The sequence below is a fragment of the Octodon degus genome, unplaced genomic scaffold (genome assembly GCF_000260255.1).
Source record: "Octodon degus isolate 3935 unplaced genomic scaffold, OctDeg1.0 scaffold00001, whole genome shotgun sequence".
Lineage (NCBI taxonomy): Eukaryota > Metazoa > Chordata > Mammalia > Rodentia > Octodontidae > Octodon > Octodon degus.
Genome location: NW_004524577.1, coordinates 28,570,443 through 28,587,495, shown reverse-complemented (window position 1 = coordinate 28,587,495; position 17,053 = coordinate 28,570,443). Strand labels below are relative to the sequence as shown.

The following is a 17,053-nucleotide window of genomic DNA, read 5'->3' as shown; positions in this document are numbered from 1 at the left end:
ATTTTGGAATATTTTGCTGAGTTCACACACCTATAATATTTAAATGACAGAACTAAACAAAAAAGGGGATACAGATGAATGACTATTTTGTATCTGTGTATTCAAAATGGTTAGGATAGATATATAGCTAAAGTCTCTTAATTCAATGAATAGAGGGATTTGTTCTAATGGTGTTTGTAAATAGGATATCATGTCTGCATCTTGTACAACAAATAACCACTAGGAAGAGAGTATGCAATGTGTTAACTATTGAAACTGTCCTACCAAACAGTTTGATTTAAAACTGTCTCATTGCTATTTATTTCTCAATAAAATTATGAGAAAAAATAAAAATTTAAAAAAGAATTGTCTTACAAGCATTAATTGAATAGATCTCGTTCATTTCTCTAAAAACAAGAGTTTTTAATCTCTTTTTGCATGCTAGGAGATTATTATGGTTTAAGTATATTTTGGAAATTTATTCCAGCAGTGAAATTGAAAATGTCTGATATTCTCAATTACTTAAAGCATTTGCAATTTTTAAGCTCCCAGCACAAGCCTGCAGCTGAAGGGGAAGAATTAAGAGTGGTGAGAAAGATACTTATGTAAGAACTGTCACAACGGTTATTGGTTTAAAATAGGAAGCCTTGTATCTTAGACTCAAAGCTTTAAGGAATCTTTATTGAATGTTTTCCCCTCTCAGTGGTGAAATCTTGAGGTTGTTCACAGTTTTTCTTTTTTATTCTATTGCAGCCCAGAAGATGGGGAGATACACCCAGAAATCTGTCGGCTTTACATACAGCTGCAGTGCTGCTTAGAAATGTATACAACTGAGATGCTAAAATCCATTTGTCTGCTGGGGTCGCTTCAGTTTCATCGAAAAGGTATCTACATTTAGCAGATTGCCAGAAACTCTGAGAAATTTATATTATGCAACTAGAATAATTTAAATATTCAGGAAATGTTTGGAATATGAATTGATTAAAAAGGCCATAGCATTGCTGTCTAAGTATATAAGAACACTAATAGTTTTGAACAGAAATGAATGTAGGAACAGTTCTCAAACATATTGTTTTACCACCTGTGAACATGACTTTTATTAAACCCAGCATAAGCACCAAAATGATCTTACCAGGATAGTAAATGCTTTCTAAAAGTGATGCTATTTCTCCAAATGAATTGAGTTGCAAGAAGACAAATTACATACTGTCACAAAAATTTAAAAACTGGAGGGGCTGTGGAGAAGGCTCAGTAGAATAAATGCTTGCCTGGCAAGCACAAGGGCCTGAGTTCAATCGCTGGTTCCGTTAAAAAAAAAAAAAAAAAAAATTAAAAATAAATAAATAAATAAATAAACTGGAGGAGTTCGACAAATAATAAGGAGGTATTCAAAGAATAAAAAATCTCATTCCCAAAAAACCAAAACAACAACAACAACAAAAAAAATCTCATTCCCTAGTTTAATCCAAAAGGGAATATATTGGCTCCCAGGACTTTTCTGTCTAGAACGGGCTGTGGCTGCAGCATCATTTGATCACACGTTGATTCTCACTCTTTGCAAAGCTTTGCCTTCTGGTACTGGCTTTCCTCTCAAACTGGTTGACCCCATAATAGTAAATTTATCATCACAGTAGCAGTCAGCCCAACAGTACACCAAAGGATCTATAAAGAATTTCCCCTATCTTTAGAGCAGAACTCCTGAGCTTTGCTCTGATTGGAACAGCTCCATGCCTAAACCATAGATAGGCAGAACTCCTATGCAAAAAAGGCCTTTGCAACGAGCTAGAGGTGGAGTCAAATCCACCTGCCAGTGCTATTACCTGATAGGAAAAGGTAAAATGAGATGGATTCTGGGGAGGAAGCTGAATGTTTCTATTAATGAGTTTGGCATACATTTTCATTACTAATGTATTCAACAGTAATTTATTGGGACCCTCTTGAATACAAACTTCTCCTGTAAACTCAGGAGAATAATGTGATGCATAGAAGGTTTTCCTTACATGTGATTTAAATTCAGAGATGGAAACATTCAATGAACTCAGAGAAGGACAAAAATATTTCAGGTAAAGTTGCAATTAAAGATTTGAAATCAAATGAGCATTGCGATTTAGGGAGATCAAAATGATGTGATATGGCTGGGGAGATAGCTCAGTGGTGTAAGTGCTTGCCTGGCAAGCACAAGGTCCTGAGTTTGATCCCTGGTACCAAAAAGAAAAAAAAAATGATGTAATAAACAAATTGCAAAATTCAAATCTTATATATCTATATCTATCTATATCTATCTATCTACATATATATATGCAGTACTACAAACAGTATTATGTTACATTACTCAAAAGACAGGAGAACATTTTGACAGTATATGAATATTATTTCTTTTTCATATTTCCTTCTAAAGGCTGATCTTTCAAAGATTCTATCTTTACTTCTGTTTGGAGAGATTAACTCCTTGAGATGCCTAATGCCTGATCAAAAACTTGAATACTTAGACACATTCAGGACATCCAAACAGGTGTCAGTGATCTGATGTCTATCTGTCTGACTCTCTGTGTACCCCTCCAATCTCCTTCTCTGTCTCTCTCTCTCTCCTCTCTGTCTCTCTCTCTCTCTCTCTCTCTCTCTCTCTCTCACACACACACACACATATATAAAGTAGTATAGTTGTTTTTTTTTTTAATGACTGCGTATAGGTAAGTTGATTCTTGCAGTTTGCATTGGCTACCCTTGTAGAATTTCTGCCCCTGCTACCACTGGAATTTTTCCTGATGACAACAAGTCCTCAACTCTAGGACTTCCATTCTCACTCTTGTTCTTGGTTTGCGGCTTTGTTCTTCTGCCATGCCCTCCTACTTTTCCTCTTTTCTCCACTGATTATTTTTTCTTCCTTTCTTTATTTTCTTCCATTTATGTTTTTGGTATAAGGTCTCACAACAAAGCTAGGACTCATGGTGATCCTCCTGTTTTCAACCTCCCCAGCTCTGGGATTACAGGCACAAGCCACCATACCTGGACTTGGTCACTGGCTCAGCGCGCCCCAGGTGCAGGGCCGTCACGGCATACAGGATTGGGGATCGAACCCTGATTCCTGCACTTGCCAAAGCAGGTGCTTAGACCACTGAGCTATCTCACCAGCCCTCCCTGCTGATTTTTGAAAGGAAAAATCTTCTCTGGTAGCTCTATGCTTAAAAAGAGATTCCCTTATTCAGATTGTTTCCTTGTTGTATTGATCTCGAGAACACATATAAAAAGCACTGGTCAGCTTTCTCCCTAACTTCTCGGTCAGTCACTTTTTCTGCCATCAATTTTTCTCTTCTCTTAAAAATAACAAGGAGAGAGGTGAGCTTAATGACAGAGCACTTGTCTGGCATGTACAAAGCCCTGAATTCAATCCCTAGCACTGAAAAAAAAAAAAAAAAACATTATCCTCTGCTCTAGTGTCTATCTTCTTTGCACAGCTCTTTCAAAGAAAATACCTGAGAGAATACTTGATTCCTTCTGTATATAAGATTATGTCCCCACCTGGATTTCCCCTTTAAGTTTCTCTAATTATTACCTGTTATGAAAATGTTAGAAAATCTGCTTCAAAATTATCCATCCAGAATGCTGCCTAAATGTACAGATGCTGGATGCTATCCAAGGACCTCTAAATCTGAATCTCTAGGGACACTCTAGATGTTTCTAAAAATACAGTGTGAACTGCTCTGCTACCCTCTGGGGGGGGGGGGAATCACCTTTTTCCCTAATATGAGTAAAAATGAAAACTTCTAAGCATTACCTTCTTCTTTCTCCCCGCATTTGTAATTACCTACTTTCAACATGTTTCATATTTTCTTCTCTTCTCCCACGTGGGAGAAAAGCCAATGCAAAGTGCTAGATGCTTCTGAGGATGATGATGATGTGTGTTAGGCTCATGTGGCTGTCTTCTCCTTGAATCTTTGCCAAGACCATGGAAGTAGGCAGTGGCTCTCAAACTGCAGTATCTGAACTAGCAGCATCAGCCGCTAAACCATTTGTTAAAACTATTTGGCTAGGGAGATAGCTTGGCGGTCTAAGCGCCAGCCTGACAAGCGCAAGAATCCAGGTTTGAACCCCAGTACAGCATGCCAAGCCAGCCCCAGAACCCTATCCACTAGGATAGCACCCAAAATGTCAGCTGGTGTCACCGGGCTTTGCTCTTCCTTTGGCATTACTATAAACCATAGTAGCCTCTGTTTCCATAAGCTTCGAACCAGTACACAGTAAGTATAAAAAACCTGCTGCTGACTTTCTGGGAGACCCTGCTCAAAAAGGATGGAAGTATTTTTGTTCCAGTGACCATAGATTGCCAGAAATGAGTTGAAAAAGAAATTGGCCCACAGACTGCAGCACAAGGGTCTAAACGTTAAGAGAATAGTTGAGAAAATTAAGACAGTGACATGTGTCTTGTACTAGAAGCTTGGAGTCCCTACTCATAAAAATAGACTTAGAAAAGTCAACAAGCCTGGACCACTTTACAGAAGCATGGGAAAGCAAGGCAAATGAATGCTTCATTGGCATGCAAATGAAACATGGGAAGGCATGGGAAGACGGGCTCTGCTGCTGTGACCTACCAGGCCAGGGAGTCAAGACTTAGAAAAATGAGCACACTCCAAATGAACAATGGAACTGGAAGTGAACTTAAGGACACTGCACATTTCAGGTAAATTGGAAGAGATGGCAAGATAAAGAAGCATGAATCAAGAAGTCAGCCTCCTTTCCCCAGAAATGATATATGTACATTACATATTTTATATATAGTTTAATGTAGATATCATCTATGAGCAAAAGGACTACTTATCCGCTGGAAAGATGTTTATCTGCTGACATTTAAGGTGCCAGATTTTCTAAGTTTTCCAAGATAATATACTTTTTATCCAAATACGGGTACCTCTGTTGTGGCTTCAGGCTAGGGAATGAGTCCTTCTAGAGAACCTCACTAGCCCCTTCTTTGCAGAATCAGATGGTCCTCCAACTCTCAGGGAGGAGCAACTTCCCTGCAAATTTGTAACACTCAAAATCACTTTCTGCTTGGAATTTGTGTGGTTTGTTTCTTCTAATATTATAAGAAAGGTAGCTATTTTAATAACATTTAGGAAAGCTCATTTCTTTCCACTTCTGTGTATGTCAGCTATTCCTCCATTCCTCTTTAGCTTTTATTTTCCACTGTCATAATTTGGATTTTTTTTTTTTTTGCAAAGTGAACAATATAGTACAGGACATGTTTTATAATAGTGTTTTATAATGAATCACATACTACAAGTGCAGGAAATCTATCCACATACTAAATATTAATGAAGCCAGCTGAGCAGATAAACCTCTTTCTACTGGATAAGTGGACCTTTTGATTGTAGATGATATCTAGTTTAAATTATATATGAAATATATAACATACATATATCAGTGCTGGGCCTAGAGCTCATAACAATGCCCCCTACCAGTCCAACTGGAGGCCTAGAGCCCACAACAAAGTCCCATGCAGGCCCTCTTCATGGATTTGTGCTGGAAAGGCCCAAAGGTCAGTGGTGCAAGCTAGGAAGTCTGTGCCAATGGGATGAAGGACCTATGCTAGCAAGCTAATGAATCTGGACTGGAGCTGGGAAGCAACACTTAATGTAAGCACCAGAACGCCCCCAAAAGTGCCACAGCTGTCCTCAGCAATAGTGAGGTCCCGATCTCCTTGTGATAAAGAAAGTGGCATTCCATTCCTGTCAGGAAAGCCAATGCAACAATCTTCTTCGTGAGGCTGAGCAGTGCACCATCTTCTCCTCTGAAGCCAGGAAGTGATGCTCAAGATGAAGACCAAAGCTCCTCCATCAGTAAAAGCAGGATAACAAGGTCCTCCAGCAGAACAGCCCAAGAGAACTAGCAGCTTCCAACAGCTCCAACAGCTTCTCCAAACAGCATCCCTACCAGCGTTTTAGCAACTTCTGTTCTGCCTTTATGCTGCAGGAAACACCCCTCAGGTGGGCCTCCCACACTCAGCACCACGCTAGTTTAATTCACCTGGGTGTAGTAAGTTCACCACCTGTTAGAAATCCACTACATCCACCAATGATGCAAAAAGATTGTAATTGAAGTCCTAAATTTGACTCTCTGAGAGTCTCTGGTCAGTTTTTCATTGGGATTAGATACTAAACCCCAATTCTTTCACAGTAATCTGTGTGGTTAATTTATTTTGTCTGTAAACCTCTGTGGCTGCTACCAGAAGTCTAAAAAGCATTATACATGTTACTTAGTTTTACTGTTGTATTGAGCAGTCAGAACATGAGCTTACCCCGCAAAGACAGAACACCAGAGGTCAATGCCAGGATTAAGAATGTAACTTCTTCTAGAAAAATAAGCCTCAAATGACTTCAAAGCTCCTGAAGTGAGACTGAAGTTAGTAATGAAGATTATCCTCCTCTCTCAGTTGAGGAAATTCTAAGTATCCTTAGTCCTTAATGATCTCTCCAATGGACCTTCATGCTTCTCCCAAGGACCATGCTTCTGAGCTCTTGCTGTCTCATAAATTTGCTTGATGCAGTCTATTTGGAAATCTTTTAGACTTTGTAAGATAGTACCATTGCAGGAGAAAGAGAGAAATACATTACAAAAATGATTTTGCTTTCTCATGATTGACAAAATTAAAGTAAAGCACAGTGATGGGAGGTAAAGCCTACATTGAATAAAGACCGTTGGGTTATTACAGGTAGAAAGTGGTCATGAAAAGCTGTGTTTGTATAAGAAGACAGGTGGGAATAATTGTAGCTATGTTGTAGTTTTAGACTCTAACACTTAAGTTGTAGATTGGAGCACTGCTTGACAACATTTGATTTCTATGTTCATAGGGAAAAGCAGCTGTTCTCATGTCGCCCGTTAGGTAGGAAATCTTCTCTGATTACTGAGCTGTTGTTAATCCCCATTTCCTGACACTAGATGAAATGAGATTACGTACAAGTTTCTTTTACTTTGCTGGCAGGAAGTAGAGCCACATTTCTAAGGGAAATGAATGATGCTGCTATTTTGACCATGGCTTCCTGCCTGCTTTCTCCTCCCAGTTGCTACTCTGAAAGCAGCCCTTTTGCCTGCGAACATAGTCTCCCCATCTTGGTTCTCACCGTACCTTGTTCTGCCATGGTCCACTTTCACTCTACTTGCCCCTCTGCTACAGCTTGCAGCAAGATGGTCCCTGAGCCTTTTGAATGAGGACATGCCGTTCTCCCTCCCACTTCCTAAGATGAGTTCTTCCCCTGAAGTATGCCACCTTGATAAATACAAGATAAAAGCATACCAAGGAAATGTGGTCACAACGAAAGGATGAGAGATATGAAAGTTGTAAAAGCTTTTTGCAAAACCTCTTAGGAACTCAGAGCTCAGGATGCTGTGATGAGAAATAAATGAAGCACTCTTCAGCCAAATGCAAGGTCAACTCAAGACAGGACTGGGACATAGGTGATGAAGGCTGCAGTGTATTCCACATCATACTAAGAAATGCAAAAGAAATGATGCACAGCAAAAGAAGCAACAGGAAGACTGTCTTAGTTACTCTTCTCTCACTGTTGGGGCAAATACCTGACACTCAAAATTAGGGATTAGAGCCCACTTTGTTTTCCAGTGTACTGAGGGGGTTAATACTAAAGTAGAATAGCAAGTTATCAACAGTAAAGCAGAATAAGTATGAAAATAAAGACTATCATTCAAATTCTGAGTAGAAACATGGATTCATTCTTTGAACAAATATTTGTTGAGTGCTACTGCATGTAAGGCACTGTTCTTGGTGCTGGAAGACTGCAGTGATCAAGGCAAAACATTCTTGTCCTTATGAAGTATATATTGGAAGAAGGAAGGAAGAAAGGAAGGAAGGAGCAGGACAGGGAAAGCAAGAACAAATATGATCAAATTTTCTAAAACTCCCAAATATTAGTAAGTGTAATGTGAGATCACTGAAATGGAATAGATGATGTAATAGAAAGCAACTGGGTGGCTGGCTATTTTGGGTGGAATAGGCAGAGTCAGTTCTCTGAACAGATAACATTGAACTTAAGTGAAAGAAAAAAAAATGAGGTCATAAATATTTATATCTGACACAAATGACCCAAAATGAGAAGCTTTCAATGTTTGAAGAATATAAACATAACTAACTTCTGGAATCCAAGAGCAACCTAAAACCTTCTTTACTCTATCCCTGTGCCCTCATATACCAATATGGTGGATGTTGTGTTGTCACATTTCATCAAAGTAGATGTCAGCTAAGGCACAGGATAGTACCAACAATGCTGGCTTCCACCCATGGTGCACTTTTTCTCGCCAGATGCCCTATGCATGCTATAGGGCATTTTATCCCCAAGTATATTTGCCCCATTTCACAGATGAAGAACTGAGACTCAATGAGTTGAGTGACCCAAGCTTACCTAGCTGCTTGAGTCCCTGTAGAAGTATGTGACTTCCTAGAAGAAGGCCAGGAGAATAAATCAATGATACAAAGAAAAATAGTAGAAAAGTGGCTGATTTTTACATACAGATTTTGCTTATCTGATGATTCATTAGCATTGTAAAAACCATGTTTAATGCCCAAAATCTATTATGTATTAGTTTCTTACCAAAATGACATTTATTTTGCAAGTTTACTTCTTAGGGCTGGAGAGAATGTTAAGCTATAGATTACTCAATAATTCCTAAAATACATTGGATAAAGTAGTCATTTCTAAGAATTCATAAAGTGTAATGAACTTAAATAAAATGAAACATTCATGAGATCCACATGGGGCACGATTTAGCCATGACGTTCATTATGAAAAAGTTGGAATTCATTAATTATATAGTAAATATATCCTGTACATCATTCTGCTCTACTTTAGAGCCTGGAATTGGAGCAAAGCCTCACAGGGACCACCTTTGAATGTGTCTTCTATTGTCTGTCGTCTGAAACCTTGTACTTCTGCTTTTCCACACTGCTTCATGGTGACACCATGACAGCTACTATTCTGGGGGCACTGATGGGACTACAGAGCCTTAAAGACAGAAAAGGATGTAGGACAGTGGGGGAAGGGAGAAGCAGCCTAGTACAAACGATGGGCAAAATTTGCCCCTGCAAATCTCAGAGAAGACCATTCTGATTTCTAGCAAAATACAATCAAATTGATGAGACTGGCTTTGTCAGATACTGGAGATCAATCTAAGAAACTCCGACAAGATATTACCTATGGCAGTGTCTCTCATGACCAAAGGTAGGCTGAAGACTGCCAGGGAAGCAATCAGGGAGAGGAAAAGAAAAGAACAGAAACAAGAAAGATAGGAGAAATGAAAGGAAAAAAATCATCTGGATTGGATGTGATAAAAGACCCCTGCCCAGTCTGTTGGTGCTGAGGCTGCTCTTGCAGCAGCCCTGTAACCAACTTTGTTTTTGTTCCTCATAAGTGACTGACTATTTCTCATGAATATAAGAATAGCCAGACTTCCAATCTGGTATGTACTTCACGGGTGGTTTCTCTTAACTTCTCCTCAAACTTGCCTCTTACATTCCCCATAAATAGGCTAAAAATACATGGAAATCTCCAAGGAGATGAAGGCAAAGGCCTTACAAGACCCTAAGGAAAGTGATCAAATTTTGATAATCTGGTTCTACACAGTGACACAGCCCATTTAGTATGATTTCAAGGTCCTCTAAGGGCTTGCTTCTCCCTTACCCCATCCCCTCCCCAAGCAAATATTTGTTCACTGAGGCCTGAAACTGATTTTTCAGGGGACAGAGTTTTTCATTTCATAATAAGTGATTTTAAATGCACATTTACTTTTGGAATCATCATGAGGAGTGCACTGACCCCTTTCCTAGGAACAGGGCAGGTTCTCTACCTGGTGTTAGAGAACAAGTGCTGCATCCCAAGGATAGCCACAGGGCAGAAACAGGATTCTGATCTAAAATTGGCCACTACCAGGGCTTTTGGAGGTCTCTTCTGGTGGCTGCTTAATGTGGCTCAGCAGAATAGCTAAGAACGTACCTGCTGACCCATCCAGCCTCCCAACAGCACCCCCTCAGATGCTCCCCAGTACCCTACCTTGTCATGCATACAGCATCTTAAACAATTCCCAGGAACCTCAGCTTACAAGTTCTTCCCAGTCTGTTCCTCTGTCTGGGACATATACCCTATCCTACCCAACCCCACACCCATCCCTTTCACCTGGCCCATCCTGTGCTTCACTTGGGTCATAAGTTAGATATGACTTCCTGCAGGAAATGTCTCTTGACCCTCTGAGCCTGGGCTAACTGCCACTCACTGCAGACCCCAACATTTCCATGGCATGGCAATCGCATGTGTCACCTTGAAGGGCAGTCACCTGGTTTCCTGTCTGTTCTCTATAGGCTTTGCTGACCTTGAATGTGTCTATCACTGTACCCCCAGGGTCTAGCACAGTGCCCAAAGCAGAGTAAAGTTACAATTAGTGATTACCGAATAGGTGGATGAATTGCTTTCACTCTACATCTATTATCAAGAGAGGAAGTGTAATGAGAGGAAAAGCTTACCCAGAGATTTTGGACTAAACTCCTCTACATTTCCTTTCCTATGGAAATAAGAGAAAAGTATACAATGAAAGGAAAGAATCCATACTGATTCTTATCATTTTCTGGGTGGGGCAACCACTGTATGAGATAATACTAAAACCCAGTGGATTATGATAATAACATTCCATTGTTCTCCCAGGTCATCGTCCAGTTCTAGAGCTGAGGGAAGTGAAGAGCATTGCTTTTTCTGTTCTTCAAGTTATCCAACAGTTACCAGGAAGAAAGTCTTGGTCACCATCCAATGGTCAGAAAACACAAAGGGAAACTGAAGGAAGATTTAGAGCAGTTGGACTACAAGAGGAGTGTTCAGTTTCTACTAAGATCCCATTGGCCATAACCCGGTCCCATGATCATTGCTAACTATATGAGGAATAGGAAGTAGAAGGTGAAAAACAGAAGGATGACTTCAGTAAATCATAAAATTTAAGGAAGTTCACTAAGCTACCATGTAATTGGGGTTGGATTGGCAGAAAAAAATGAACAGAAAAATCCATAACAGATAAGAAACACAAGAAAAGAAAATTCAAGTGGGAAAAAAATTTGCAATACTGAAATCAATTCCAGGGACACTTCAAATTTGGTGCACAAACACAAAACATGGGAGAAACTTCTGGAACTGCTATCAGGAAAATTAGTGTTTGAAACTGCATTTAGGAAAAGCTAGGCCACGCCACACTGAGCAGCAGAGACTATCAGTGCCTACAACAGGGGAAGGCCCAGTGTGTCTGTCCTGTGCAGCAAAGCAGAACAGGGTTGAAACATCTCAGTGCCTCCACAAGAACAGCAACAGAAAGAGAAAGAAAGTGAGTTTTGTACTAGAGAGTTTAGGCCAAATAGCTCAGTATATCTTGCCGGAGGAGGGATTCTCACCCGAAAACTCAGTAATCCTGGGGCTTAAAGAGTAGGCAAGGTATTTAGGAAACTTAATGCTAGAGATGGGAGACTTTTTCACTCAGACTAAAGGCTTTAGACACTATTTTCCATCACACATCCTGGTCCCTCTTGAAAATTACTAGAAAGAGGAGCCGGGAGACAGCTCAGTGGAATAAGTGCTTGCCTGGCAAGCGCAAGAGTCTGAGTTCAATCCCCAGTTCCGCCAAGAAAGAAAGAAAAGAAAGAAAGAAAGAAAGAAAGAAAGAAAGAAAGAAAGAAAGAAAGAAAGGAAGGAAGGAAGAGGGATTTGTTCTAATGGTGTTTGTAAATAGGATATCATGTCTGCATCTTGCACAGCAAATAACCACTAGGAAGAGAGTATGCAATTTGTGAATTATTGAAACTATCATACCAATTTGATTTGAAACTGTGTCATTGCTATTTGTCTCTCAATAAAATTATGGGGAAAAAACAAAAAAAGAAGAAAGAAAGAAGAAAGAAAGAAGAAAGAAAGAAAGAAAGAAAGAAAGAAAGAAAGAAAGAAAGAAAGAAAGAAAGAAAATTACTAGAAAGACAATGTTATTAGAATTATAGCAAAACAAAGACCTTGAAAGATGTAGCTGAGTAAATAGCCAGGAGTGACAAGGTTTTTAAACCAATTCAGCACTATGCATTGGTGACAACCAGCACTATGAAATGGTTACACCAGGTGCAACAACTACTACTAGAGAAATGAATTTTAAGATGATGCAAAATTTTAAACACATGTAGCAATATATGCAAAGAGATCTATGAGTCTGCCATATCCATAAAACAATAACTGTTAATTAATATTGGGAGACAATTCTCCATTGGTCTGTTACATTTTTTACATCTCACAAAGTGAGGCATTGATTAGCCTTTGTTTTACACTATCTTTTCAAGGATGTTTATTTAGTAAATGCCTTGGAAAATAGAGACCATCTCCCTCCAGAGCAAGGTACATGCTAATTATAAGTATAAGAAAAACATCTCATATGGAGCAATAGGCAGACCTGCAAATAAAGACTATGGAATCTGAAACCACGGGTTCTTCTCCTGTCACAGCCTTCTGGATATGTAGGCGCGGCTTATCCCTTTGCATCATCTTGTGGGAACTAGGACTGGAGAAACCGGTACAAAAACTGACACACTGGACACTGCTATCATGGGAATAATAAGGTATTTTTGTCTCTGATCCAGGAACATCATGCCATCATCCATTACTCATGAAATTGTTGCAGGCTAATTTTCATAGAGCAAAATCTCAGACCTTTCATAATTCATAACAATTACCAGATGGAAATACTCAGAGCTTAAAACGTTGAACTGCAAGAGCGAGTTAAGGTATGCTCTCGGAATTCAGTCCAAATGATAAATACCAGCCGTGGAAGAGGGTTAAGATATGTGAAAGAGCCAGAGATTCAAATCTGTCGGGAATTTGAAGAGAATAGAGAAAACTGAAAGAAGTAGTAGATAATGAAAAAGTTCTTCCCAAAGAAATACAGTGAATAATCACATAGCTAATTATTTCATAATTACAAAGGAACAGAGCACATCTTCCATATGAAAAGGTGGTAGAAACCACCTTGACCAATTGCCAGCATTAACAGTAGGACAAACTGACTTGTGGGATTTCTAGTGTGCTCCATTAAGGACCCACCAGCCTATAATATTCTCGACAAAAATGTTTACTCTGAATCTGGACATGCAGAAGTAATTGAGCAAGTCCAAGTAGAAGAACATTCTATAAAATAATTGACTTGGACTATTCCCTCAAAAGTATTCTTAGCATGGACAAAAAGGCAAAGATGATTTTTAGATTAAAAGAGAATAAAGAAACACAAAAGCTATGTACTGCATATAGTTGTTTGTTTGTTTGTCTTTTTGAGACAGTCTAACTATGTAGTTCAGGCTGGCCTCGAGCTCACATTGCAGCCCAGGCTGGTCTGGAACTCTTAAGGATCCGCCTGCTTCAGCCTCCCCAGTGCTGAGATTATAGGAGTGTACCACCACGCCCAGCTCCGTTGCATATAGTTTTTTGGATTTTGTTGTTGTTGTTGTTGTTGTTGTTGTTGTTGTTATTGTTGTTGTTGTTTTGGTAAGGGTCTACAGGGTCTCACTACATAGATCGGACTCGTAGTGATTCTCCTGTTTTCAGCCTCCCAAGTGCTGGGATTACAGGAGCACCACCATGCTCAGTGCAGTCTCAGTGTGTCCTGGGGACGAGGCCAGCATGGCACACTGGGGATCAAACCTGGCCACTGCATCTGTCTAAGCAAGCGCTTTAATCCGCTGAGCTATTTGGCCAGCCCTTGCATATAGTTCTTAAGCCAGTCCCTCAATTAAAAAAAAAAAAAAAAGAGGCTAGAAAAGACATTACTGGGAAAATTTGAATATGTAAGTTAAATAATAGTTTTGCCTCAAATTGTATTAAATCATATTTAATCAATGTTTAAAAATTGTTGTAAAAGTTGTTTTAACTTTGTATACTCCTTATTCTTTGAGAGATAAATACTGAAGTATTTAGGATAAAATGTTTTAAATGCCTGTAACTTAGTCTTAGATGATTCACGACAAAACAAAATGTATATTTTATATGTAAAACTTACATGTGACTTTTTTCAAAATAAAAAATTTGGGAAAAAAAATTGTGAATTCCAAGAAAATTTAACCAAGGAAAGGACTTGTGCCGAGACAAATTGAGGATCCACTTTAAAACTCAAAAGTTTAAAAATTCCATCCTGGAAGTTTTTCAGAGTGCCGTAAATAGGCTACACACACAGTATAAGTAGAAGACAAAGGAGCAATGTCATCCAGGTTCTTAGAGCTTGTTAGTGAGAACGTAGATTTGTACGCTTAGCCAATAGAATTTGAGGTGAGCACAAAGAAGAACCAAAGGGAGATGTTTTCTCAGTCACATAAAGGTTAAGTTTTGCATACCACACTTTCTCTGAAGTCCTTATGTGCTCCACATTTGCTTTTAGAATGCCTCTTTTCCCCCAAAATTTAAAAAGCAGAGTGTTGGGCTGGGGATACAGCTCAGTGGCACAAGAGCCTGTCTCGCAGTATGATCCCCAGTACCATACACAAAAAAACAAGAATCTCGTCTAAAAAGCAGAGGGGATTTTTTTTTTGGCAGAAGCCACCCTGCTGTCCCACTCCCTAGATCACAGCGGCCCCTTCCAAAGTCACATCCTTGGGCTAAGTCTGCCCGGAGGCGGATGGCAAATGGCCCGAATGTGTTTGCTGCCTGCTACCAAGAGGCAAAATGCCAATGTTTTTAAGAGGTCATTGCCCTCCGACTGTGAAATGATAATGTGTTAAATTATGTGTTTAATTAATTTCTGCCCAACAGCTACCATAAAATTGGAAAAACAATTCCTCAGGCGGGATCCATCCCCGAGCATCAATGTGCATAAAGGCACACAGCAAAGGGTCAGAATTTCTCATCAGTAAACTTACATCTGCTGTGGCTTGATGAGATGGACCAGTTCATCGTCTCTTGGTGTTGCTGCCATACACTTTGGTTGCCATAGCACAAAATGTTTGCTGATTCCTGTTGGATCAGAAACCAACAGAAAAGCTTCCTGCTAGATTTTGCATGAGCAACCATCCTCTTCGCAAGTTTGAGACTTTTTTTTTTTTTTTTTTTTTTTTTTTTTGGTGGAACCAGGGATTGAACTCAGGCCCTTGCACTTGTCAGGGAAGCGCTTATTCTACTGAGCCATCTCCCCAGCCCCTAGTCTGAGATTTTTAAGGCAAAAGGAGAAAAAAAAAATCATAGCGCGATTAGGGAGACTAAGAGGGAATGAACATAATTATCTTCACTGATATGAGCTGTAACGATTTCTTTTCTTTTTTTGTGTGTGGTTAGGACAGGGACTGCAGGGTCTACAGGGTCTCACTGCATAGATCGAACTTCGTAGTGATTCTGTTTTCAGCCTCCCAAACTGGGATTACAGGCACATAATACCATGCCCAGTCTCAATCGCCGTCTCACAAACTTGTCACATACAAAAGTTACATGTTTAGTTATATAGGTCTTGATTTAACTTGGTCATAATCATCCAGCTAAAAATTGTAACCATGAGGTACAAAAAACTAATTCCATATTAATACGCTGAGCTGTAAAAGGCTCAAGTCAACAACTTCTGACAATTGCCAGTTCTGCTGATAACCCACTGCTATTATGGACTATTAGACTATATTGGGTTGTTTTGCTGAATTCAAGTACCTACAATATTTGAACTAGCATCAAGTATGAAAGGGCCCTTTAAAGCCTTCTCCAAATACAGCTTCTATAACAGCAATGGAAACCCCTTTCTGACAAAACGAAACAAAAAAGAGGGATAAAAATAAAGTACCATTTTGTAGTGAAAAAAATATATGTGTATATACAACATAGTTAGGGTAGATATACAGCTACTTTCTCTTAGTTCAATGAGAAGAAAGGTTTGTACTATTATTGTTTCGACAAGATACCATGTCTGTATCTTGTACTTTGAATAACCACTATGAAGACACCAGTATGCAATGTGTCAATTGTTGTAACTATCCTACTAGCCTGTTTTGAAACTGTTTCATGCTATTTTATTTTCTCATCAAAATGAATAAAAAATTTTAAAAAATCACCATCTCAGTGCGCTCCTGGGGTGGGGCAGAGGATCAAACCCCAGCAGCTGAGCTCTGCCTAAGCAGGCCCTTTAGTCCACTGAGCTATCAGACTGGCCCTGAGCTATAACGATTTCTTAACTAGTCTAGAGCTGTATCTACCTTATGAAAATGAAACTAGGTGAAACAGTAAAAGACATAAGTCGGGGGCCGGGGAGATGGCTCAGTGGAATAAGCACTTCCCAGGCAAGTGAAAGGACATGAGTTCAATCCCCGGTTCTACAAAAAAAAAAAAAAAAAAAAAAAGACATAAGTCAGCTACTCTTTTTTTATGGGCTACATAGTGTTTGGCAACAGCTTTCCAATTATTTGTACAGGTTTTTTTTTTTTTTTTCATTGTCTATCTCTGGCACTGTATGTTTTATGAGACAGAGGCCAAGTCTTCTTTTTTTTAAATCTGAATTATTTCTAGCATCAAAGCCCAGTGCTTAACACTGGTACTCAAGAGATATTTATAAGTGAATTTATATTAAATTATTATAATGAACTTATTCACTACAAATTATTAAAAATGAATTTATGTATTTATAAATGAATGAACCAATGATAAAACCAGGTTTAAAGCCCAGTTCTCTGGACTCGAAGGTCATTCCCACATAAGGCACCAGATACATTTCCATTCACAAATAAGGAAATTTTCAAAGCAGAATAAAAGACATCATTAAAGTAAACCTAGACCATGTGCTATAATCCCCCGTGTCATTTTCTATGAAATTGTGGCTGAACTAATTTGGAGACCTGTTTATAGAAAGTCCTGGCTTACTTATTTGAGATTAGTCATGCTAAAAATATAAGTCTTAATGGATTGGTAGGGCACTGCCGTGGACAGCTCCTGGTAGAAAGCCCTCAGCACCCCAGTGGATCGTGTTTTAATGTCTTAACGCGGAGAAAGCTGGCTCATGCAGCCTTCCAGAAGGATGTGCTAAAGGAGGTCACAGAGCTGAGGAACTG

General features: G+C 39.3%; 1 protein-coding gene across 1 annotated transcript in view; it reads left to right on the top strand.

Annotated features, from left to right (window-relative positions):
• Positions 1 to 17,053, top strand: part of Rgs7bp (regulator of G protein signaling 7 binding protein) — a 113,353-nt gene that overhangs the window by 77,142 nt on the left and 19,158 nt on the right. The window contains exon 3 of the mRNA XM_004623052.3: positions 733 to 863. Within this exon, the coding sequence (XP_004623109.1) occupies positions 733 to 863 (131 nt within the window). The remainder of the gene's footprint in view (positions 1 to 732; positions 864 to 17,053) is intronic.